The 25,116-nt window shown below is 39.5% G+C and overlaps 1 protein-coding gene across 2 annotated transcripts in view; it reads right to left on the reverse strand.

Annotated features, from left to right (window-relative positions):
* The window catches only part of rasa3 (RAS p21 protein activator 3), a 128,653-nt gene that overhangs the window by 44,287 nt on the left and 59,250 nt on the right, over positions 1-25,116 (reverse strand). Inside the window, exons 4-5 of one of the 2 annotated variants that reach the window (XM_007891782.2) lie at positions 18,631-18,725; positions 10,583-10,659 (exon numbers count right to left, since the gene is read on the reverse strand). In XM_007891782.2, the coding sequence (XP_007889973.1) occupies positions 10,583-10,659; positions 18,631-18,725 (172 nt within the window). Of the gene's footprint in view, positions 1-10,582; positions 10,660-11,199; positions 11,257-18,630; positions 18,726-25,116 lie in introns of those variants that run through there. The other variant, XM_007891783.2, reaches the window with a different exon arrangement.

Below are 25,116 nucleotides of genomic sequence, written 5' to 3' on the forward strand. Positions count from 1 at the left end.
CAGTTGACAGTGACCCGAATACTTTTGTTTTAAAGGAATTCCAAAGGAAGCGCTGTGAAACATTTTAAAAGCATCACAAGGCACTATATCAAATGCAAGGATTATTATTATAAATGCCACAATATAGAGCAAGAGTGAAGCCATGGAACACCTACAAGCTCAATGTCGCTTGTCCTGCTTATATGCCTGCAACTAAAGTCAGAAAGAGACTGATATTTGAGTAAAAATATTGAAGTGATAAGAGGGTGACCGCACATCTCTGGCAGCACCTCTGTCTGAGCAATGCTTTTCTTATCACAGCATCACACTCCAAACACCCTTTTCTCTTCCCCCATTCCCTCCATCTCTCCAACCCTCCATCCCTCTAGCCCCTCCATCCCCCCTATTCCTCACCTTCCACTCCCTCCGAAATACACAGTCACTACACTTTACAGTATATTCTGTGAAGAGCTTTGAGACGTCTCAAAGATGTATAACACACTATATCAAATGCAAGGATTATTATTATTATAACAGCTTAAACCTAGCACTGGAGTGACATGCCAAGGAGATCAAACCAAGGAGAAAAAAATGTGGTGGGACATCATTCACTATATCAATCCTGTGTCTCATCCTAACAGAACATGTAAAGGTTGCAATAGACTAGAAAAAAGAGGAAATAAATCAAACGAGTGTCACACATTCCCAGTAGTCTTCACACTGTCAAAAAATATTCAGAATTCAGATTTTTAGTGAATAACTAAATATACATTTCTACCTGTATGATGCCACTTGATTCATCAATCGCTGATCAGATAAGGTTCATAACCCAGTTATGTACTAGATTTCTTAGGAATGACACAGAAGAGCCAAAAAACTATGATAAATGTTCTTACTGGGTATAATCCAATGCGTCAAAGCTGGGATGAGGAAATAAGTTTCTATTCTCCTGAGAAGCATCTCTTTATCAGAACCCTTTTACTTGATTAGTGATTCAGAGCGATATAAATGGGATGAATTACAGAGCTGCAGGAAGCTGCTAACTAAGCAAGCTCTGTGTGTGACTCATACTGACAGATAAACCCCATTACCATGAGAGCTGCCCTCCATTTTACGATGTTTGCCAGGAGTGCAATTTATAATGTAATATTCAGCGTCTATTTCAAAACTCAAACAGTCATCAGATTTTTAGCATTTCAGTATAATTATATAAATCTCAAGCTCCATTACACTCCAAAAAGCCTAATGGGCTACTTTTACTTGCATTATAAAATGGATTTCAAGCAATACATCATTCACTTTTTAACAGCAGCAAAATAGTTGAAAAGTCTTACAAGGCAACGTTTTTTTTAATTATGTGAGTGGGGAAGAGAAAAGAGGGTGAAAATTTCCCAACCACAAGCATTTCTATTTCAGATATGCATTTCAAAACCAATAGTTCTTCAATGCCATTAACAAACAAGCAAACGGCATGCATTTTTTAACCTCTTTCACGTTGGGTGGGTGTCCCAAGAGGCTAAGGAGTCGAGGGTTTCCACCCTTTTAAATGTGTGAAACCGCATTTGGTCAAACAAGTAGAGTAGTATTCCTGAATTAAGGAAACATTTTGAAGGGCGACCAAATCCTATTGTTTTTTAAAAAACTATACATTTTAATAATAATAATCCCTGTATTTGATATAGCGCCTTATCGCAACTTCAAGATGCCTCAAAGCACTTCACAGAATATACAGTAAAGTGAATTGATTGTATATTTTTTGGGAGAAACGCGGCAGCCAATTGTGCACGGCAGTGTCCCACAAACAGTCATGAATTCAGTGACCAAAATGCTTCTTTTTGTTGAAGGGATTATTATCCCCCCCCCCCCATCCCCGACTCCTGATCGACTAACAATTTTAATAGTTTGCTGACAAACAGAAGGGTCAACCCAGTGTTCTGAACTGTGTGCCCACCTCCCCCATCCTTAGAATAGTACATTTGCTTCACCAAACCATTAAAGAAACTTTAACTTTGTTCAAATTTCCTTCAGATATTGATTCCCAGTACAATTATAGGCACAAGTAGCACACAATATTGCAAGAACAGTAGCCCGCCAAGCCAATTCCTTCCAAAGACCATGTATTATTCAAGTAATGTAATAAGAGGATTCTGATTAGCTTATCATGTCTTTTCCACAATTACACATCATTGGAGATTTTTTAATCCCATTTTCCCTTATGCCTTACTTGCCAAGCTTCTATCTCTCCCTCACACACTGTCTATCTCCCTTTTAAATGTCCCAATCAATTTAGACCAAAGGCCGTCTGGGTTGTGGATTCCATGTTCTCACAGTCCTCTCTACTAGAAACTCCAACCAAACAATTTCATCTGAAAATACTTTCATCTTAAATTCTCACTGCCCTTCCCAAAAGTAAACTCAGACAGCTGAATACCCATTTGATATTTAATCCTATACGTTTAATCCACTAGTTTACTTTTTTTTAGTGCTTTACCTTCCTAAATGGTCATTTCTAAGATCTTAAGTTTTCAGGATCAATCATAAAATTGCAGAATTTTTCACCAAAGAAGGCCATTCAGCCTATTACACCTGTGCCTGCTCTTTATAAGAGCTATCTGCTTAGTCCTCCTCCCCTGTCTTTTCACCTACCCTTTTATATATTATCATGTTAGATTCTTATTTGCACTTATAGCCCTCAGGACCATTCCCCATTCTTTTTAAAAGGGGTTAATAATAATCGTTGCATTTGATATAGTGCCATAGCACATCGTCAAAACACTTCAAAGCACTTCATAGGACATACTGTAAAATAGATTGACTGTTTATTTCTGGGCAAATGTGCCAGCCATATTTGCGCACAGAAATGTCAATCAAACACCTAAGGAGTGAATGACTAATTTTATCTGAGGGATTGTTAGTCAGGACATTGCGAGAAACATCCTTATCTTTTTGAATAGTGCCATAGGATCTTTAAAATCCACTTCGTCAGGACAGGAAGACAGGCCCTCGGTTTAACATCTCATCTGAAGGACGGCACCTCCGACAATGCAGCAGACCCCAGTACTGCATTGGAGTGATTTTCTGAACTCTTTCTAATGTATCATTGGCTCTTGAAGTTAAGGTGCCCCAAATTGATAACAATATTCCACATGCAACCTCAACAGTGATGGTGTACCTTACTATTGAATGCCCTTGAGGTGTCTCTCCGTACACAATTAACCTTGTTGATAAGTTTCACATTGACATGATATTCCGATAAAATAGTCAATAATGACAACCTTTTCTGCCTTTGCTAATGGATTCATCAGGTACAGATTTCCTGTTCTAAGATTCATTACCTTATACAGTATTTAATGTTAAGAGCGCTGGAAATGTCTTTATGTGTTTTCTCACTGTTGGGCTCTAGCGGACTAGAACCATGTGTTGACATGGTCCTTTGTACCCTAATTTCAACTCCTGTTCTTTTCCCCACCCCACAACATTTTTAAATGTTTCTCTTTAAACACTAATTTAATTTTTACATACTCACTTCCTATCTGACCTAGAGCACCTGCTCCCAGGCCTTGGCCAACATTCTGAAACTAGCTGCTACTGAGTCACAAAAATGGCCTGAGATAACTCTTGCTCTGTTTGACAACCCAGAATAATAATAATCCTTGTATATAGTACATTATCAAAGTACTTGACAGAATATACTGTAAAGTGAATTGACTGTATATTTTGTGGGCAGCCAATTGCACACAACAGTGTCTCAGAACAGCCGTGGATTGAGTGACAAAATTACTATTTTTTTTTTTGAAGGGCTTATTACCCCTAGAAAAGAGATCCGTTAATCGACTAACAACCGGGTTCCTACTTACTGCTAGGTAAACAGAGGCGTGTGGAGTAAGGAAACTTGACCAACATTTTGCCCTGATGGGATATTTTCTGAATAGCATATTTTCTGCATGCCTAATGTGAGAGGAGGGTAAGAATAAGAAGAGGAAGGAGGGAAAGATGTGACTGAATTGCCTATGAAGCTCATAGCTAGGACAGCTGGCCTCAAATGTGCTTGCCAGTGCAGTATGGAGAGGACTTGCAATCCAATTCTGTGATGGCCTGTGGATGGGCGGTCTTGAATGTGAGTTCTCCAACAATCTAATGGTAGGGAGGTGCATCCATTCCGCAGTAATCCCATGATGAGAAAGTGCTTCAGTCTGAATGTATCCAGCCAACTTCTGAAAATGATACATTTTCTGTTCAGTTCCACGGTCCTACTTAACTTTTAGTAATTGGATCCAGGGCAGTAGTGAGCAGATACCAAGCGACATACAAAGATTCAGTATCAGGGTCACTCTCGGAATCTGCAAACATGTGAAATAAACTGGTAGTTGGTCTCTGTTCAAGAGTTGGATATACTTGAAAACAAGGACCATCAATCAGGCAACCAGTTTTCTCCACCTTCCTTCTCACCACACATTTCTCACTGATTCTCCATCCCTCTGGCTGCCTACATATATTCCTTCTTCCGTTATTTATCCCGTTTACCCCAGTTTATTGCCCATCCCCCTGTCTCTTCTCCTTTGTCCTACACCTTGTTCTCCTCTTCACAACTGCACCAAACCAATTCCCACCTAGGAAGAGAAAAAAGAAGAAAAGTAAAGGAGAAAAAGAGAGTGTGTGTGTGTGTGTGTGTGTGTGTGTGTGTGTGAGAGAGAGAGAGAGAGAAAGGGGAAAACAAACTTGATATTTAATGAGCAAGAAAATAGATACAGTAAGACAAACAGATGGAATGAGAAAGGGAATTACCAAAGAAAACTGACATGGAGGCGTAAGACTATAAAATTACACACAGAAAGGCAGCAATGGGGATTAAAATGAAAATCAATGAATCCCACGCAATAACTACATAACTATGAGATTGTGTTAAAGCTAAATCAAAATTCTAAGAAGTGTCAAGCTTTCAAAATTGCACATACAAAAAAAGGATCAGGCTGCTGGCAACAAAGGTTAGAAGGAACGGAAGGAGGCTTCATACACAGAGTGAAGTGAGATCATCCAGCAAAAGGGGGCATGGCATCTCTCAGTGATCTTTCCCTCGTGGCAGGATTACAGCTCCTATTTTGATGCAGAGCCTGAACTAAAAAGGGAGAACTGGGAATTTAAACAACCTTTGAAAATGTAAATTGATTTGTTTCTCCTTGCTGGTCAGCATGAGTCACTGTGACACTTCGCTACATCATTGCTGCAGAGAGATGACTAACTATCCCACAAGATTGGCCTAATTCAGTAACCACTTCTGTTTACCCATGAAGTAATAGCAATTTACATTTTTGCAACTCCCTGCAGAAACACAGAATCCTTAAAAGCAAAGCACAAGTTTGACTGAAATCAGGTCACTAGCAGGGTGGAACTCAAACTCAATGAAAAACTCAAATGGTTTTCTGAATCAGTGAAATAAGCTCAAATGATAAATAATACAATGTGGTGTTTAATACATAACAAAATCTCAAAATCAAATCCAAGCTTAACAGAACTTTTGAAACCACAAACACTATGCGAGTCTATCTTGATGAGTGAGCAGCCTTCCTAGCTCATTAATCGAACTCAGAAGGGTCTGTCACTGAGGGATGGAATCTTCCCACACGGTTCTGATAAATGTGCAAGTTGACGTCCATCATCTTGGTTGGTACAGGTGTAGTTTAGACCAACAGTGAACATCCAACAAACCACCAACTGCCTCCGGCCTTTGACCAAACATTAATATGTTAGCGCTGTAGCCTAAGATGTCAGCTTGGCTTGGCTGACAGCACTTTCATCTCTGGTCAGATGGTTATAGTTCAGACCTCAGGTAACAAATTGACCTTGTAGTCTAAGCCGATACTCAAAAGAAGTACAGAGGGAGCTTGATGCATTGCTGGAGGTGCCGTGTTTCAACTGAGATTTTAAACCGAGGTGCCATCTGCCTGAACTGCAGGTGGACGTTATAGATCTTGATTAGAAAACAGAAGGGAGTTTCCTGGCTTACAATCTTACAAATAAATTGGTCATTCACTTCATGGCTGTTTCTGGGACCTTGAATGGCTCATACTGTATTGTACTTTGATGTGATAAGATGCCACAAAATAAGTTATTTTTCTGTACTGTACTGTGACTTTTTTCAAGTCCCCTTCATAAATATTCAAGACTGAAGTTTCACATCATATTCGTCCAGTAGTTGTAAGATGAGATAAAAAGCCTTTTGTATTCGGTAGAACAGAAAGGAAGGGGTACTGAATGGATGGGAGAGGGGGAAGTTAAATAAAATAAGTCTTGATCCAGATTATTTGTACGCCAAGGATGTGCACTGAATCAAACAAACTGATGCATCACGCAGCTCCAAGCACTTGACACACTGCAACATTAACTGATCCATGTGGACCACTGGCAGAGAAAAGTGGACTGATCCAGAGAATGAATCGTTGGCAAACAGTGGATTGGAGCTTTATTTTAAGATTAACAAGTGTTGGAAATTGAGGTTTAAACCATGAATTCCTGATCAGGAAACGATTGTGCAACTTCCAGCATCTTTAGTTCCAGGCCTATTCATCAAAACGTGAGCCAAATAAACATTTCCTTCCCACAAAAGCAATGGCGAGACCAGTTTTTCTGAACAAGTCAGCTCTTGTTTGGTATCTTGCATACGTTTAAAGTAGGCAATGCAGCAATTGTGGGCTTCCTCTTTAAGCCAGTCAGCAGGGTATCTCCTACCTGGAGATATAGTGCAGAGACTTTTGCTAAACTTAAATCATTTTACTGTACTAGATTAATGCATTAGTTGCAAAAGGCATATGAACATTGATGGCGTGAAAAATTTGCTATTCACCAATTGATTTTGACATGTTTGATGATGGCTTCTGGTTTCTGAACACTGGATTACTGAATTCACCAAGGTAAATCTCAAACTCAAAATAAAGGCCACCAAAAACCTCCAATGATTTGTTCCTGGTTTTTGCCGATCTGTGACTTGCAATTTGCCAGCCACAATCCACAAGTCATAATCCACGGAAAGTGGAAGTCACAATTAACACAACATGCCTAGCTTGCAAATAATAATAATAATCCTTGCATTTGATATAGTGTCTTATCACGTCTTCGAGACATCTCAAAGTGCTTCACAGGACACACTGTAAAGTATAGTGGCTGTGTATTTTGTGGGCGAAATATGGCAGCCAATTGCACACACGAGTGTTCCACAAACAGTCGTGGATTGAAGTGACCAAATTTTTTTTACATACGAATATCACTTCTTAGTTGTAAATTAAAAAGGATTATTTACCCAAACAAAAGATCTGCAAACACAAACATAATGCCAAGTGGATATTTTTGCAGTGCCATGGATAAGATCAGTTGACCAGGTTTCAGGGGCTGCCAATAACTGTTATTGTTCAAAGCCCAGCTTCCTGATTTACACATGAAAATTGGGTCACAAGTTTATCTTGTCACATCAATGATACATCTTGTTAATCCCACTTTCCCACATGGACGGAGGGAGTTGGAAGAAGGTAAATCAAAGCTTCAAGTTAGAAATAGGAAGAAAATGATCAGAAAAACAGTGACAATAAGGAATATGAGAAAATAAATTTTGAAAAAGATGAGTAAGAGCAAGTTTTTTTTTAAAAAATCCATTTTGACATATTCTAAATCGGGGTTGATCAATTTATTACAGCAAGCGTTTTTTTTAAAAAAAGCTTTTCTTGATGTTTTGTGTGCCTAAACTATTAGGTTAGGGGAAATTCAACTCACAGAGCATGAGTGCAAATGTACAAAACTGAAGAGCAACAGAGATGAGAGCCTCCACAGGCTAGTTGGCATGCTAAAGTTTACATTTGTCCTCCTTCAATGGCTGTTTGGCATTTATAATTGATTGGTTTGCGTACTTTGTCAGGGCACAAACTCTGCACATTGATTACATCTTTAATCACCGAACACAAAATTCCCAGTGTACTGGTTTTTATAAAATAAATATGTTAACAGAGGACATTAGGGATTCAGAAATGGGGAAACAAATGGAAGCAGAGTGAGTGAGAGAGAGAGACGCGCGTGTACATTAAACTGAAATACTAAACATAAAATTTGACATGAAAGTAAAGCAATGTTATGATACTACCCACATTTGTGCGTTTTTATTCTCTCCTCTTCCCCTATTTTTCAATGCCTTATCTTAATGTTTTTTCCTCCCATTCTGACTTTGTTTACTCCCTCCTCTAAATACAAGTCTTTATTTCTTTACTTTCTTCTGCTGAAAATCAGATTCCAACCAGTCAAAAAGATTTCAATTTGTGTCTAAAGGTCACTCACGGTCATCGTGTGAACCTAGCATCTAAATACCGCTGCAATGGCCTTTGGCAAGAGCACCCATGATGTAAATCATGCTCTCTCTAGGCAATTCCCTCTGTGTCCGTCCCACCGAACCAAGAGAACTCAGCTTCAAACCAAGATCTCACGAAAACTGAAATTGTGTGACTCAGCATGATGTTCAGGCCATTTCTTGGAGAAAGCACAGTTTAAAATCGCAGGTGCGTTCCCTGATCCTTGCTCAGCTTGAGTGCTCTTTGTCACCATAGCATCAAATTCAAGAAGAAGGCTGCAAATAGCTATTTTCATCAGTGTTTCCCCCAACCTCCCACGGCACAACAGCATCCAGACCAGCGGGTTAACATTTTCAGACATCTGATATCCATTTATCTGATGAATGAAAGTGCCAGAACACAAGTTACCCCTTCCCCCATTTAAAACAAAGAGGTGAGAAATCCAGTTTAGACTGAGGCTCGCAGACATCTCAATTACCTGCACACTATTATATAAATTCAAAGCTACCAGCAAAGCAAAAAGTCTTATGGATGTTGAGGGTAATTTTTTTTTCTCTCAAAAGACCATGACTGAGAAAGCTTAAAAAGAGAAAAAGTAATTGACGACGTGCCCAGGAATGATTTATTGCTGCTTCCCTTTTTCCTGTGAAACATGAAAGGAATGTCAGGCTCGTACCAGGTGAGGTCTTATTACAAAGATTTCTACAAGTTTAAACCAGGATGTGTGTTTTTATTGTAAAAGCTAAACAGGCAACAACAACTTGCATTTATATAGCGCCGACATGCAGGGTAGTGTTCGGGAGCGCTTGACAGTGGCAGAGCAGGCAATTTCACCTCATCACATTTCCTCTGTCTAGCGCCCTCATTCTCTAGTATTTTAGGGTTCACTGTTGGGAAGAGCAAAGCAGGGCCAATGATATAATAAAAAAAAGTACGGCATGTCCCTCACTAGTTTTCTGTAATATCTTTGGTACTGCAATCAAGACAGTGAACTGATTGACATAAAGTGGGTTTGAAAGAATTGATCTTTATTATATATAAGGGAGTGATTACCTACTGATCTTTAGTGGTAACCTAATGCTTAACTACACGCATTTCCTGACAAAATACACGAGGGGTGATTGACATGTTGCGAGTTTATACTTTACCGTATTTATGTATCATTGTTGAGCACCTTAGTTTCGGAAGAAACTACAAACAAAAGGGAATCTGAGCAACAAAGAAGATCAGGAACATAAGAGACTTGTCCACAAGTGAAGTTGTTTTCAAACAACGTCCTTGTCAATACAGGAAGTAATTGCAATTGTGTTGCATCTTCACTTGCAATAAAACAAAGGTGCAATTTTCCCACACAGTAAATATTTACTGTGAATATTTATTGTGTGGAAAAATTGCATCTTTGTTTTATTTGAAGTGAAGGTACTTGCTCTTGCTCTGAAGTCACTGAAATGCACAGAAGATTTTGAGAAACCAGTGAGGAGCGAGGCCCATAATGTGAGGCACACAAGGTCAATGATGGGGAGTTCAAAGCAGAAGAGGAGAAAAGATAGATTAAAAAGTTGTTTGGCAAACCTAGGTTTTATAAGGTGATAGATTTGTTGGAGGAAGGGAAGACTAAGGCAGGTAGGAGGCCCCATAATCTTAACATCTTGAGAAAGAATGAGTTAGAATGGAAGTGATATCTTTTCACCTGGTATATTCAGTACTATATACCTTCCTTTACAGAGGCAAATAGAACAGTTCAGTAACTGGTATGCATCGCCAGCACAATAACTATAGTTTACAAATCCATAAAAGACCAAATGTTTCACACAGAGTATTTTAATGCAGAAGACTCATGGCATTACTTGCTTCTTGGGAGCCAGCCAAATAGCACTTTATAGCAAGATGCAGGTTATAATGGAGTCCCATTGATTACTCAGTTGAGTGCATGTGTGCCGATGCTGTAAGAACAGGAACTGCAACTTTGGCACAGTGTAAATGGCGCTTTCAATAACCGTTGCAGTACAAACAATAGCACATTAACATCACTCGTTTATCACGTATACAGTTAACATTTCTGACAGAAGTGACCAAGAAAGTAATTTAAAGAGTTTAAAACCAATCTCGTATTATATCTGTGTGAAATGTTACATTTCTCTACTTCTTAAACAAAAAGGGAAGCTGGAGGCTTGGTGCCCTAATAGCAGTATTATAGTGAAGCATTGTTTCAAAACTATTAAAACTGTACTAAATACGCAAAGCAGATTGTAAATATTACTGAGAATTGCTCTTACCGTGTTGCCAATTTATGGCAGATGGCCCCGCTGTCAGTGATGACTTCACTTAGTCTTAGCTCCAGGTGAACCTTACCCTAAAATACAAGATAATTACTAAGATTCAGAATTACATACAAGCACTCAATTTGCATTTAGTAAATACTATTGAATTATTTTATATTTGCTTATCGTTAATTAAATTCTTTACTTTAATTTCACATTTAAGCAGTTCATAATTTCAATAAATGCCCTGTAATGCCTTAAAGGATTTTATTAGTTAGAAATAAAGTTCCACCTGACTATTAACACTGTCTGTCTAAATGGTTAGGATAAATGTATTCGCGAATTAATGTAGCACATTGTGCGTTGCACTGAAGAGACATTCATGAATTAAACAGATAAATATCTGAATTTTTCCTGAAAGTTTTACAAATCAAAATGTAGTATTCCTTGATGGTTCAAACATTTACCCATGAACAAGAAACATCAGCTAGAGTGCATTAAGCTATGAAGCGTGAAACCACTCAAGCAAAAGACCAATTCTCATCTTATTGCTGCCATTGTTATACGCGTCACAGTAAAAACGATCCCAAATGGGATATGTAATCCAGAGTGTCAGGTTATACAATACTGACCACATTCAGATAACAGGATAGAACTCTTGTAATCAAGGACTTTGAATAATGCATCTTCCATCTATGACTATTTGTACTGGAAAACCTGAACACAATGAAGTCATCAGGCATTTAAAGAGGTAAATATTTTGTCCTAGATTGGTAAAATGGTATTGTTTATTGTTATAAACTGAAATTGAACACGTGATAGGGGTACGGAGAGTTTCAACAAAATTCCATTTTCAACAAACTTTTCTTTCTTATATTGAACAGTTTTCCTCTTACAGAGCAAAACTCAATTTCTGGTAAGATAGGCTCATAGAGAAAGGTGCGTGTGTGGGTGGGGGGAAACCTTTGATCTTGTTGCTCACTTGTTGCTTCCCACCGGAACAACTTGGATTTATATAGAATCCTTTATATACAGTAATGTGTCAGAGCACATTATAGAGTGTGCTGAACACTGATCAGGGAGAGGGAGTCACTCTCACTTTTCCTCTCCTCGGTCCTCCTTCCCTTTCACTAAGACTCTTTCTGTTTCTCTTACATAGTATGTAATTCACTCTTCTCGCTCACGAACATTCTTTTGTCTTTTCCTCTATCTATTACCTCATCCACTCGCACTGTTACACTGTCTCTCGTACATTCGTCCCTTGTGCTCACTGAGGATTCCCTGTATGTGTGTCTGTATCCATGGGAACCATTTTTCGCTCAAAGTAGATTTTATACATGTGCAAAAGAAGAATTGGAGTGTCTGGAAGTTGAGGTGGAGAAGCATATGTGCTGTGAATGGCAGGTGCTGTAGTTCTAAAGTTGTAAACCGGATTGTAAGGTAGGAGCATATGAAGATGGTTGTTCTTAACTTCATTTCCTGGGCAGGAAGTAACGTCGAGGCAGGCATCTTGACCATGTGCCGCCTTACAACATGGTCCCTTGATGTCTCTTCATATCTGTGGATGTGCACCACACAAGGCAGGGCGAAACCTTGGGCAAGTTTCCTTACGTCACACGCCTAATCATAATCCCTCCAAAACAATAATAAATTGCTCATTTTAAATCCACGACTGTTTGTGGGACACTACTGTGTGCAATTGGCTGCCCCGTTTCGCACACAAATATACAGTCAATTCACTTTACAGCATATTCTGTGAAGCGTTTTGAGACGTCGAGAAGACGTGAAAAGCGCTATATCAAATGCAAGGATTATTATTATTATTTATTTGTAAAAATCTATGGTTATGTCCAAGAGTAAGGGTTATTTTAATTTAAAACAAATTATTTTAGTGACAGAGCAACAGACGTCATGAAACACACGGATATCATTGTTTGTAATGCAGATTCATATCCATAATTCCTTGCAAAGTAAATTACCAATCGTGACTTGTTACAGGCATGGCGGGAGACAGGGAGATAGGAAGAAGGGGATAAAAGTATAACAATAATTTTAACAGTAAGTAAGTAACTCACATCGGGAGGATGGCTCAATGAACTTAGATAAGCAAAGGGATAAAGGGTTAAAATAGAAGGGTCTGAGCTCTTCTCATGCAGATTCTAGCAAACAGCTCGGAGGAAGCATAGGCAAAGATCTGGGAGTTGGGGGCATACCTGCACAGTCACAGCAGGTGGCAAGGCTCACCGGAGGGAGAAATTAGTTTTGCTTTTGTCTTTCTTAAAGTTATAAATATTACAAAAGATTCACTGTCTCAGCCATCCAGTTGAGGATTTTGTTTGAGGGGTGAGGGAAAGAAAAACTAGTTGAAGAAATTGCAGTTTTACAAATAATTGAACTTTAATGAATTCCATCTTTATTTTGCTCTATCCATCTCTCACTCAAAATCTCAGTTTTTCTAATCTGCCTCTTGCTCCCAGTCTGCCTAAATATTTCGTCCACTTGCTCTAACCATAACCAAAATGGCAGTGGAGTAAGCGTGTGTGTTTAGGTTTATGTAGATTTACAGCAAAGAAACGGGCCCATTCAACCCAATCAATCTGTGCCATTGTTTACGCTTCACATGAGTTTCCACCCACTCCTTAATGTCTCCCATACTCTTCTATATTTTTGTCTCATGGCACTGGCTGTGAAAACATCAAAAAGCAGAAACAGGTGCTCGCTTTCTCCCAAGAGCCATGTCAAAGAATTAGCAGCAAAATGAATAGCAGCTCAATAGAATAGTGACAAAGAAACTCACCTTCAGGGGTAGTAATCATTCTTCCAAAACATGAATATATCCATCCACTCAAAGTGTGTGTGTGTGTGGTGGGGGGGAGAGAGTTGAGGGGGAGCGTAAAGCGAAACAAAGAGACAGATGTCCCTTTCATTGATATTTGGGCAAAACCATATGATCTTCCTCCTCCCTGACTATACTTCTCCCCCCCTTCTTTTGCAGCTATCATTCCTTCGTTTTCTATTTCTACAGGAGACACTAGCAACCATCCAACAAAGGGACTAACCTTCTCATGCTAACAAAAGTACAAGTTTATTGAAATGATTTACGATGCATACTAAACTCAAGGATTTTTGTCCTAAAGTAACTATCTAATACCGTATGATTAAACATAAATGATCAGGTAAATACCATTACCAAATATAGTATCTTTCTTAGAGACTGATAAATCACAAATTCAATGTGGAGTAAGCAGAAATTTTATGAAGGATATCATGATTCCACCACACCTTAAGATAAGCCTTCTTTCATTTACTTAGTTACATATTCTACAGATAATCAATAATAAAGCACTATCTCCTACAAAGGGGAGGAGGAATGTATAATGTGCCCAAGGCTGAAGTAAGCAGGGTCCAACCAAACTATATGATTTTCTTGGCAGAAACAGAAAGGTCAGGGCAGTGATGCTTGTACAAGTGTGTGGATATTCTGTTTAGCTGCTTTCCAAATGCTCTATTCCAGTGTAAAAAATGTTAATGATTGTCAGGGGTTATATGGCTTCCCAACTTTAAACAGAAAGCCAATGCCACACACTTAACCATCAATAAAAAATACATGGCTGAAGATAATAACCCAGTGTTGGTTCGATAGGATAAGCAAAAGGTTGAGAATTTCCCACAAGTAGGCAAGATTTCCAACATTCATATGTAAACCGTTATTTCCTGAAAATCCTATGAGGTCCTGGATAAAAATAAAATGCTGACCACTAGCATCATACTGCTTTAATTTGAGAGGTCTGATTTATCATCATGCTTGATCAAACAGAATTCATTGATAACTAAAGCTTCAAGTTTACTCTGCTGTCCATAACCTGGAAGCAATAATGTTCCACTTCAAAGCCTGAGAGACAGCTGGATCAGAATTCAGGCTGAGATCAGAATAGTATAAGGGATTAAGTTTATATGCCAAACCCTCTGGGGCAAAGAGAAAGAAAATGTAAACCCCAGAATTCCTTTGTAACCAGGAAGTGAAAATCTGAAAGCTTCTACATCACTGATGAACTCTTTAATCCATAAATTCCTTAAGGTATCTAAACATCTGTCACATGGAATGAGTGACCAAATTAATTTTTTTTNGTAAAGGATTATTACCCCTGGAAAAGCGATCCGGCAATCAACTAACAACCGAGTTCCTACTTACTGCTGGGTAAACAGAGGGGTGTGAAATAAGGAAACTTACCCAATGTTTCGCCCTGCTGAGAATCGAACCCTGGTCCTCTCGCTTGCAACGCGACTGCTCTAACTACTAAGCTACAGGACTCCATAATCTAACCATCTCAATTTGGGATGAGTTGAGATACTCAATGTGGGACGCAGTTGTCTTAGAAGCTGGAGCTCAGCACCTGAAAAGTTATATTCCAACTTTTCCATTAGGGAAAGATGCTGGGGCATTTGCAAAGCAGTTTCACTGTGGATTCAGCACATTCCAACAGAGATTCAGTGAAGACGTCCTTCAGACCATTTGATCTCATCCTTCAATAACACTCACCCCACTGTCCTATTACAGGTCCTCGTTTGTATTTGTTCTCAGCTAATATTGGCATTGGAAGACTAAAATAACTTATTTTACTGAGTACAAGAGGACGTAGAAAGCAATAGGGATATCTGTGCTCAAGGTCATTGCCCTTCGTATATAAATTAATCAAAAATAATGTATCTTACTTCACAGCTGAAGAATGTAGTGCTACGTTCTGAAACACATGCCCACCTCTCTAACATAGAATAGGAAATTACCTAAATGGGTTGCTTTTCTGAGTATAACTTGGGAAGTACAGTTAAGGAGTCCTGCTGCAATGGTTGAAAGTGACCATCTCAAAACTGATGACTCTAAGGTAGGTGATAGTGGCTGAGTTTAACCAAATATTAAGTCTTAAGTAATCTGTCCCAGAATCTTTGCATTACAGAGTCTGGAATCCTAATATACAGAATGCAAAGGATAGCTGCTATAGTTATGTGAATAACTGAATTTACTGTTTTGCCTGAGCTCTCCTCCCCTTCAGCAAGTACCTTCCCACTGTCAACAGCTGGCAAGGAAGTGAGCAGTGATACAGCCTTGGTCCAGTTAACTGTACACAGGCAGGATATGGCCTCAAGTCAAGCACTTGATAGCCAAATGAACCTAAAACATTAACAGTTGGCACAGGGTACAATGAGTTACCTATTTATGGCCACATATGAGCCTGCTCCAAAAACTGTCATAGGAATCTGGATTGTGGTGATGCATATCTCGGATGCTTTTGTAGTCTGTTTTACCCATGTCCAAGGTTGCTTTCTCTAACCCATGGCCACTCTGACAATGGGTTCCATTATACACCATGTGCATTACAGGTAAGCTGTATGTATATACTGAATTTTAAATGCACTTATTAAGCAATTAACAACCAAAGAAAGAGAATTCTAATCAGTCTTTTTCATTTGCAAATTATAAAATTATAGGCACCTGCAAATCATATGGCATATAATCCTGCTGTGTTTGCATATGGTTTCCAAATTAAGCATAATATACCAACCACATTGACAGCTAGTTTTTCTTTTCATTCTGCTTTGAGCCTTTAGCAGATCTAGTATAAAGCAATGTTATGGTTGAAAGGAGCTTCATAGTGCCCAGGAAGGTCTCCGTTTCCATCCCTGGTATGCGGTGAGTGAGCCAGTCTCAGCTAGGGGAATGATGCAGTTACTATATTTGGCCTCAATGTCCTTGAGTCCCACCATAATCGTTCACTACTGATTCCAAGACTACATACACAGATGCTGAGTGAGGACAACATCAGGCTCAACTGCCATGCCCATCTCCAAGGTTAAACAGTTCACCGTCCTTCATAGCCAATGCTCAGAGTGGCCACTTGGATGAAGTACTGGCAGTCAACTGATAACCTTAGAATTCTACCCCCATGGGTGAGATACCTTCAGGAGAGGAGGAGTAAGGAGAGTAAGCTAAAACATAAAGCTGGCCTTATGGCCCATCTGTTCTAATATTTCCAGAAAATGCGCTCGACCATCCTTCAATCACAGCATTAAACTGTTTATTAAAATAAGTCCAACATCCTGGTCTCAACCATCCTTTGCAGTCGTTCATCACTCTCTGGGTAAATAAATACTTCCTGGTGTTTGTTCGGAAATTGCCGAACTTGATCCCATAAGTTTCATTGGAGGCTAAACACATTTGGAATGAAAATGATTGGGAATGCAATTATTGTATCGAATTATTGAAAAGCTAAAACTGAGCAACTGGAGGTATTGAGATCTGAGAAGCCTTTCATTGTGAAGTTAAAATAACTAGTGCTGGGTACTGTACATTTTAATAATAATCCTTGCATTTGATAAAGCGCCTTATCACGTCTTTTGAAATGTCTCATAGGAACATAGGAACAGGAGTAGGCCTTTCAGCCCGTTAAGCCTGCTCCGCCATGTAATTAAATCATGGCTGATCTATATCTTTACTAGAATTTTAAATCCAATTTCCCGCTTTCTCCCCGAATCCCTTAATACCCCGACCTACCAAAAATCTGTCAATCTCTTTCTTGAAGGTGTGGATGGATCCAGCATCCACGACCTTTTGGGGGAGAGTTCCAGATTTCTACCACCCTTTGAATGAAAAAATGCTTCCTAATTTCACTGTTAAAGTGAAGAGCTCAAAGCGCTTCACAGAATATACTGTAAAGTGAATTGACTGATCTCAAATATTTTTTTTGCTGAGATTGCGCAGATATATTGAGAAGCAAATCTTACTCCAATTCACCATTTCAATATTTTAATAATGCTTAGGGTTTTGTGATTGAAAAAACATTACATAACCAAAATGTAATTTCTCTGGAACTCAAGTCCTCCCCTCAGCCATCTAAGCCTGTCTCTTGCGTGGTGCTGTGGCTGACTGCCCAGACTGCACTGCCAACTGCACTCCCAGAGCAAATCAAAGTTCAATTAACTCAGATTTGAATCCGGCTCGATCAGTCTAGGGAGCAGGAAACTAGCATCCTGCACAGGCAGGTTACTGTGCTGCTTATATACCTACCCCACCCCCAAATTGGAGTCTTCAACAACTATGTGTGTATGACATTTCTTTTTGCAATACTTCTTCCTATTGCAGTGATAGTTTCCATATCTAGATCTCTAATGGTGGTAAGTAGATCCACTTTATAGTGGAGCATTAAGAACAATTCAATGTGACTTAGGACAAGAGAACTTTGTCTGTTTAGTTAGGTTTGCGTTCATTAAGCCAATCGATGTCAATAATGAAAAATGAGTTGTTTTCTACTTCTGCCACCCTGGGCTCATAATGAAACTCAGCTCAACTCCTGCACAGAGTGTCAGCTGAAGGTGCCTCTGCTCTGCCCCCAATAATAATAATAATCCTTAGATTTGATATAGCGCCTTATCAAGTTGTTTAGACGTCTCAAAGTGCTTCACACAATATATTGTAAAGTAAATTGACTGTGTGTTTGTAATGTGCCTTCATCCTTTGTTTTTTTATTCAGAAACTTAGGTGACGGTCCAAGGTCCATAATACAGAACATCACTGAGCTGAAAAGAGTAGGAGAGAGGGTACAATAAATCAAGCAGTGGTGGTTAAGTGATGCCAAGCTTGAATTTTAATAGCCCGCATCTCAGAACAGTATACCCACTCACCACAGGATATGATATTACTCTTTCTCATGCCAGCTTTCCCTGTTGCCTTTCAGTATGGAGCTGCTACTTTAGTGCTGTGGACTCATTCCCACCAAGCAGTGGGTTGGGGCATATGGCCTACAAAATAGAGAGTCACTGCAAGTTACAGTAAAATCCTGAGATGTGCTTTGAGACAAACTCCTGACGTGAAAGGAGCTACATCAAATTTATGAATTATTATAATTATTACTATTTTTTGGACAATGCTCATTTGCATCTTGGTAATTTACATACAAAAAAAAGGACTCCCCCTCTACGATCAATCTGAGCTCACTTGGAACAAGGGCCCGGGAGGTAAAAGGTTGTGAATGAATTACTGTCTGTGTTGGTCACAGTGGTAAACTCACCTGAACTTCAGAATCAGCATCCACTTGCTGAAGAGGAAACCAGGTATCACGGTTGTGGTATTTCTGAAGATCATCTTTCTTTATTGCAACTTTGCCTGCAATGAAATCAGAATTTGTTTTTGTTTTGATGTCAGATCAAAGTTAAGCCATTGCTTTAGCATTGGTCAGGAGAACAGCCAAAGCTCAATCTTCAGTAAAACATGTGCCAGTGATGCAACCATTAATTTTCACAATTTATATAATTGGGTTATACGTTTCCTGACAAATTAAACAAGGCTCCTCCAACATAGTTTTGTATTCTGCCCCCTCCCCCAAAAGGTGGTGATTCTTCCCTGGGTATCTGTTTTCTGTTATGTTATCCAAATGTCCATTGGTTATGAGCTAGCCTTGACATGTGATGCCTGTAAGCTTCTTGATCATATTTTTTGCTTACCCATGCCCGCTCCCCCCACACGCATACACATACACAGCTGAGTTACTGCACAGCTGTCAAGAGTCTTGGCTGTTATTTTTCCTCCTCAAACTGGGTTCTGTGCCCAATTGCAGCATTGCTCCAGTTTACATCAGCCACCTCACATTGGTGTTTGAACATGGAACTTTTCTTGCTGAGGGGTATGGTGTTCCATGGCCTTGGTGCATTGTTTCATTGGAAAAGCGGATGATTGCCATGATATCCACAGTTGACACCGGAAGGTTGCTTCAGGAGAACAATTAAGGCCACTGGTGCCATTGTTAGTGCAATGTGGATGGTTGACTGTTCCTGCTCCATTAAATTAAATGGTTTGTCCACAAAACACACAATCACTCCACCTTACAGTATATCCTGTAAAGAGCTTTGGGATAGCCTCCTGACTTGAAAGGAGCTATATCAAATGTAAGGATTATTATATTCTTGCAGGTCATAAAATATTGTCAGTGGTCCAAACCACTACCTACCAAGCATTCCCATTTTGGTAAGTTACAATGATATCAGCGTTTAGCAAAGAACAAATGTATTCAGAATTTATATGATTAATAAGAATAATGAATCACCTCCAAATGAGAAAAACTTACAAAACAGCTTTGAACATCTAGTTGCAACTGAGCAACAAATCACTGTTATACCAAATAAATTCCTAATTGTTTTAAATTTGAAGAGAATATTTATTAATGTACCAGACTACAAGAATTCGGATCCATTTGCTAAACGCTAACATTACCGCAAAAACATCTTACATAAATGAAGATTAATGCTTTTGGAAATAATGCATCTAATGTGTAGGTCACAGCAAAGAGTTGGTGAAAAGACATTGGCTGCGGTGAGCAACCAGAAAAAAAATGAAGAATGTTTAAAAATAAAACTTTATTTATTTTGCTTATGGTGTTATAAATGCTTCGGATAGATTTACTTTTTGACACAATTGAACTTTATAAGGTCTTTGTTGTTGACGCTTTTTTTTTCAGGTTTGCTTGTAATCAGAATGTGACACATTGTGAAATGTCACCTCATCCCCAAGACACCATTCCCTTTCTAACAGTATTTTCCAGTGATGTTGTGACCTTTCACAAGCTAAAGCTGGCTTACTATTATTGCCATCCTGGCTGCCGGGATAAAAGATGAGTTCACAATTTACATTGAATTTAATTGACAAAAGTGACTGCCCTGAAACATCTGACATTTTGGGCCTTGTCGGATCTTTGCAACATTGAAAGAAGGTGCATTCAAATGAGTGTAGCAACGTCTCTTTAAACCTGCAATTGCAATCACCTAAACAGGACAGAAAGACTGAATTTGTCAATGAGGGAGAAAATTAGTTATGCTGGTTTTGGTAAAATACTGTTCCGATGTCACATAATTTCCTGAATGTGCAAGAAAAAACACTACTTGAAGTTGCTCTGCACAGGAACTCCGCCTTGCTCAATTGATCTCAGCAGATGTAAGCACTCAACTTGGGACTTGGGACCAATGGGCAGAGCTTTCCACTGTGAACTTTAGTTTTGAAAAACATCAGTATTCCACAAAACAGCATCACAGTTCTAATGGTTCCAAACTTTTCAAGTTGGGTATAGCTTTTACACAGAAAACTGAAATGTTTTATTAAAATTAAACAATTACGAGCTGGAATCCAACTACTCTATAGGCATTTGGTATGAGTGACTTTACCCTTTTATTTTGGGGCTATTGCACTTGAAGTCTGAAATTGCACCTAGTCCTAGGCTGCACACTATAGTTGCTTGAAGTTTAAGATCATGCAGAATGTGATAAATTCTTAAATGCAGTTTTAATTTGGAATTTGATTCTTTTTAAAAACTGCTTCTTTTAAAAAATTGGCTTCCAAATAAACATTGAATTTTCCCCAATTCTGCAAAATGCATTTTCAGTAAAAATATTGCTAGGTCCGCAAAGATTAAATCTCATCTGGAGCTAGTTTATAAGCAGTATAATTTGCAAATGCCCTTTGACAAGTTTTAAAACTAGAGCTTATGTAGTATTGACTCACTTTCAGTGGACAAGTTTAAAAAGTCACTCTTAATGGGGCTTTGCTTCAAGTCTTTATTGAACGCATGACATCATCCCATCATTCAATGCAGCTGAACTGAAAATTCCCTTCCGATACTGTATTGAATGCCGTCCTAGATGCGCAGCGACATGTAATAGTAATGGGAGGCCTCGAACAGGGACATTGTAAATGGAATGTCTGCTTTGACTGCTTTCAAATCAGGTCTATATCCAAGAGTTTTGAAAATAGATTGATGATGTAACACTGAATAGCACATTAAAATAATACAGAATAAAAAGCTGTTCTGCTATTACTCTGATATTAGTTAAAAAAGAGTTTAATAATTCTGGCATACAGCAGGATTGAAATAAACTGGATGAATTCAATTCCATTGTCTTATTCTCTCCCTATACACCTAAATATTTGTTTTCCACAAGCATTTTCCATTTCCCTTTTAAACGCTTCATTTGCTATTTGTGGTAAGCAAGTCCGTGTTCTAACAATGTGTGTACATAGGGATGAACTGCTGTGCTGACAGAATGTCTGTCAGATATCAAGTCTTGGATAAGACCTAACTTTCTTCAGTTGAACGTCAACAAGACCGAGGCTCTCCTGATTGGTTCCCGTCAGCGCCTCCACACCTCAGGCGCTGACAGTATCACCATCCACAGTTGCGCACTCCATGTTACTAATAATAATAATAATAATAATAATAATCCTTGCATTTGATATAGCGCTTTTCACGTCAGGAGGACGTCCCAAAGCGCTTCACAGAACACATTGTAAAGTGAATTGACTGTATATTTGTGGCGAACGCGGCAGCCAATTGCGCACAGCAATGTCCCACAAACAGTCGTAGATTGGAAATGACCAATTTATTATTGTTTTTGGTTTTGGAAGGATTATTATTAGGCGTGTGGAGTAAGGAAACTTGCCCAAGGTTTCGCCCTGCCTGGAATTGAACTCAGGTCTCTCACTTGCAAAGCGAGTGCTCTAACCACTGAGCTACAGGCTACTAAGCCAGTCCGGAACCTTGGGGTCTTGTTTGACCCTCAACTATCCTTTCCCGGCTCCGACACTGTCTCACACCGCAGGCCGCCAAAACCCTCATACACTCCTTCATTACATCGAGGCTCGACTATGCAAACTCACTGCTTGTCGGTCTCCCCAACTCCTCCCTCCACAGGCTGCAGATCATCCAGAGCTCTGCAGCCCGTGTCCTCTCCCACACTACGCTCTGCGACCCTGTCACCCCTCTTCCTTGCCCAACTCCATGGGCTTCCCATCACACAGAGGATACAGTTCAAGATCCTGGTCCTCACCTTCAAAGCCCTCCAGAGTCTTTCTCCCCCCTACTTCTGCGACCTCCTAACCCTCTAACACCCTGTTCGCTCCCTCCGCTCAGCGGGCTCCAGCCTGCTTCACGTTCCCCGCCTATCGGCGGGCGGGCCTTCCACCACTCTGCACCCACCCTCTGGACTTCCATCCTGCAGTCCCTCTGTCTCACCCTCTCCCTCGCCACCTTCAAGACCCACCTCAAGACCCTCCTCTTCAACCGTGCTTTCGATCTCCCTGCTCCCCTCTCTGCCCTCACCCACCCCGGGTCCGTAACTCTGTCTGTCCAGCGCCTTGGGATGTCCTCCCGACGTGATAGGCGCTATACAAATGTAATTTTGTTGTTGTACAGGACCAAACAAGACCATTGATGTCCATCTGGCAGTTCTCTCTGATTAAAAGAACAAAAGCAATAAAAAAAATGAAATAATCCTTCACTACTCTATCTCTCATTTGAATTATTTGCCAAATACCAATCTACACCCCTTTTGAATTTGCTCACACACAATCTCCTCCCACTGCCTCCCTGACATATTAGCCGCTCAGTGTATAAAATAATTAAACATTGAACTATCTGTTCAGTTTCCCTCTTCTGAGATTGTTTATGAAAATTTATCTAAAAAATTCTTATTTGCCTGTGCTATTGGCCACCTCCCCCTCTACAACCTTAAGGTCCTACTTTATAAAATGCTTTGACACATTCTCTCTTTGTGAAATGAATTATAGAAGTGAAAATTGTTGTTGTGTTCCCTTACTCCTAAATTATTGACCATGTTAACAATATTATTGGGAGGCGGGTGTTTATCTATGCCCTTCTCTTTTTCAAGATGAATATTCCCAGTTTCTGTAGTCCTCCTCAGAACTTGGGTGACTAATTGCAGCTATTGATGTAGTTGCCCATCGCCATTTCACCTTCACAATTCCCCCTTCCAATTCCATGTTAACCTTTCTCACTTTCCTGGTTTGTTTCTGACATATGCAATAGAATGAATTGTTTCTACAAGTATGGACATTAAAGCACATTACTCTCATATCTAGTCCACTTAAGTCTTGCAACTTTAAGAGAGTTTCCAAAATGTCATTCCGCCTGTCCGGAATGTCATGGGAGCTTTGGCCTGATGCTAATATATTAACTTGTTATCACCCTTACCAATTATCTCTGAGATGCAGAATTTCCCATGGTAAAAGAGAACATTGGAGTGATCACTTCCCAGCACATTCCACAATACAGGTTTCATGAAGAGTCTAGCATTTATGAGCACCAAGATGGCTTGGTCATTAGTCCTGAGATTATGAGCTAGACTTTTTGCAAAGATTTTGTTTCCTACTAAGAATAAAAACAGCTGTTTCTGAACATGCAAAATGAATTCTTCATTGGAGACTTCACTGGGATGGTCTGGAATCTGGTTTCTATGAAACAGCTGTCTTTGAAAGGTTCCATCTGGCACTTCTCGAGTTTACAGAAGTCCTAAGCATCAGAGTACAAGAACAATACACTGGACACCCTTCTAAATTTCCCCAAAGAGGGTGTTCTCAGGTTGAATAGATGCAAAACCCTCTCGGCAGCATTCTGTTAGCACAAGCAGCTGCTTAGTGAAGACATCAAGTGTAGCTAGCAATTCAGTACCTTGCTCTGGAAACAAGTGTTTCCTTCTGGTTATCTGGTTGGGTGGAATGTTTCAAGTATTTCAAGTATGGGTGCTCAGATGCTGTTATCTTATACCCGCAGATTGCATGATCCAAGCAAGAATTTTCAACTGGACAGGATAACAAAGTGATATTGCACCAATGTATTTTAGTACGCGACCACCCAGGTTTTGCAATTCATCCAAGCAAACCCTCCATTTGAAAAATGGATTCCTCTCCTCCACCAAAGCATTATTTCAATAAACCTTCTGGTGGCTTATAATGAACTAATAATAATAATCCTTACATTTGATACAGCATCTTTTACGATGGGAGAATGTATCAACGCACTTCACAGGATACACTGTAAAGTGTATTTGGAGACAAAAGCGGCAGCCAATTTGTGCACAGCAATATCCCACAAACAGCCATGAAATGAATGACTAATTCTTCTTGGGGGATTGTTGGCCAGGACATGGGGAGAAATTCACTTTTCTTTTCAAAAGTGCCCTGAGATCTTACACGTCCACCTGAAGAACCAAATAGGACTTCGGTTTAATTTTCATCAGAAAGACAACGCTGACAGCAAAGCAGCACACACCCAGCACTGCACTCTCAGTCTGGACGATGAGTTCCAAGTACTGATGTAGTGCTTGAACCCACAACCTTCTGGGTCAGTTATAGTAATGTGAGTGGATGGACAGTCAGCATTATGGATCCATCAAAATACAAATTAAAAATTTCCAACAGGCAGCTCATCCACCATGTTAGAAAAGGAATCCAGACACTCAGTTTGCAGTCTCTTTGGAGTAAGGTGCAGAGAAACAAGAAAAGAGCACAGTCAAATGCAGAATGTACTGAAGGAATTACAAGTGCATTTAATGATACTCTTTGCAAAATTCTGTTAATTACATCATTAAGCACACCTGTAAATCCTTCTGTATGTTAACATATGGTTTGCACATGTGACATAATAAGCCTTACTGTCCACACAACACTAAATATTGGCACGGTTTTGAATGCTTTTAACAGGTATCACCTGGTC

The sequence above is a fragment of the Callorhinchus milii genome, unplaced genomic scaffold, assembly GCF_018977255.1.
Source record: "Callorhinchus milii isolate IMCB2004 unplaced genomic scaffold, IMCB_Cmil_1.0 Scaffold4, whole genome shotgun sequence".
NCBI classification, from domain to species: domain Eukaryota; kingdom Metazoa; phylum Chordata; class Chondrichthyes; order Chimaeriformes; family Callorhinchidae; genus Callorhinchus; species Callorhinchus milii.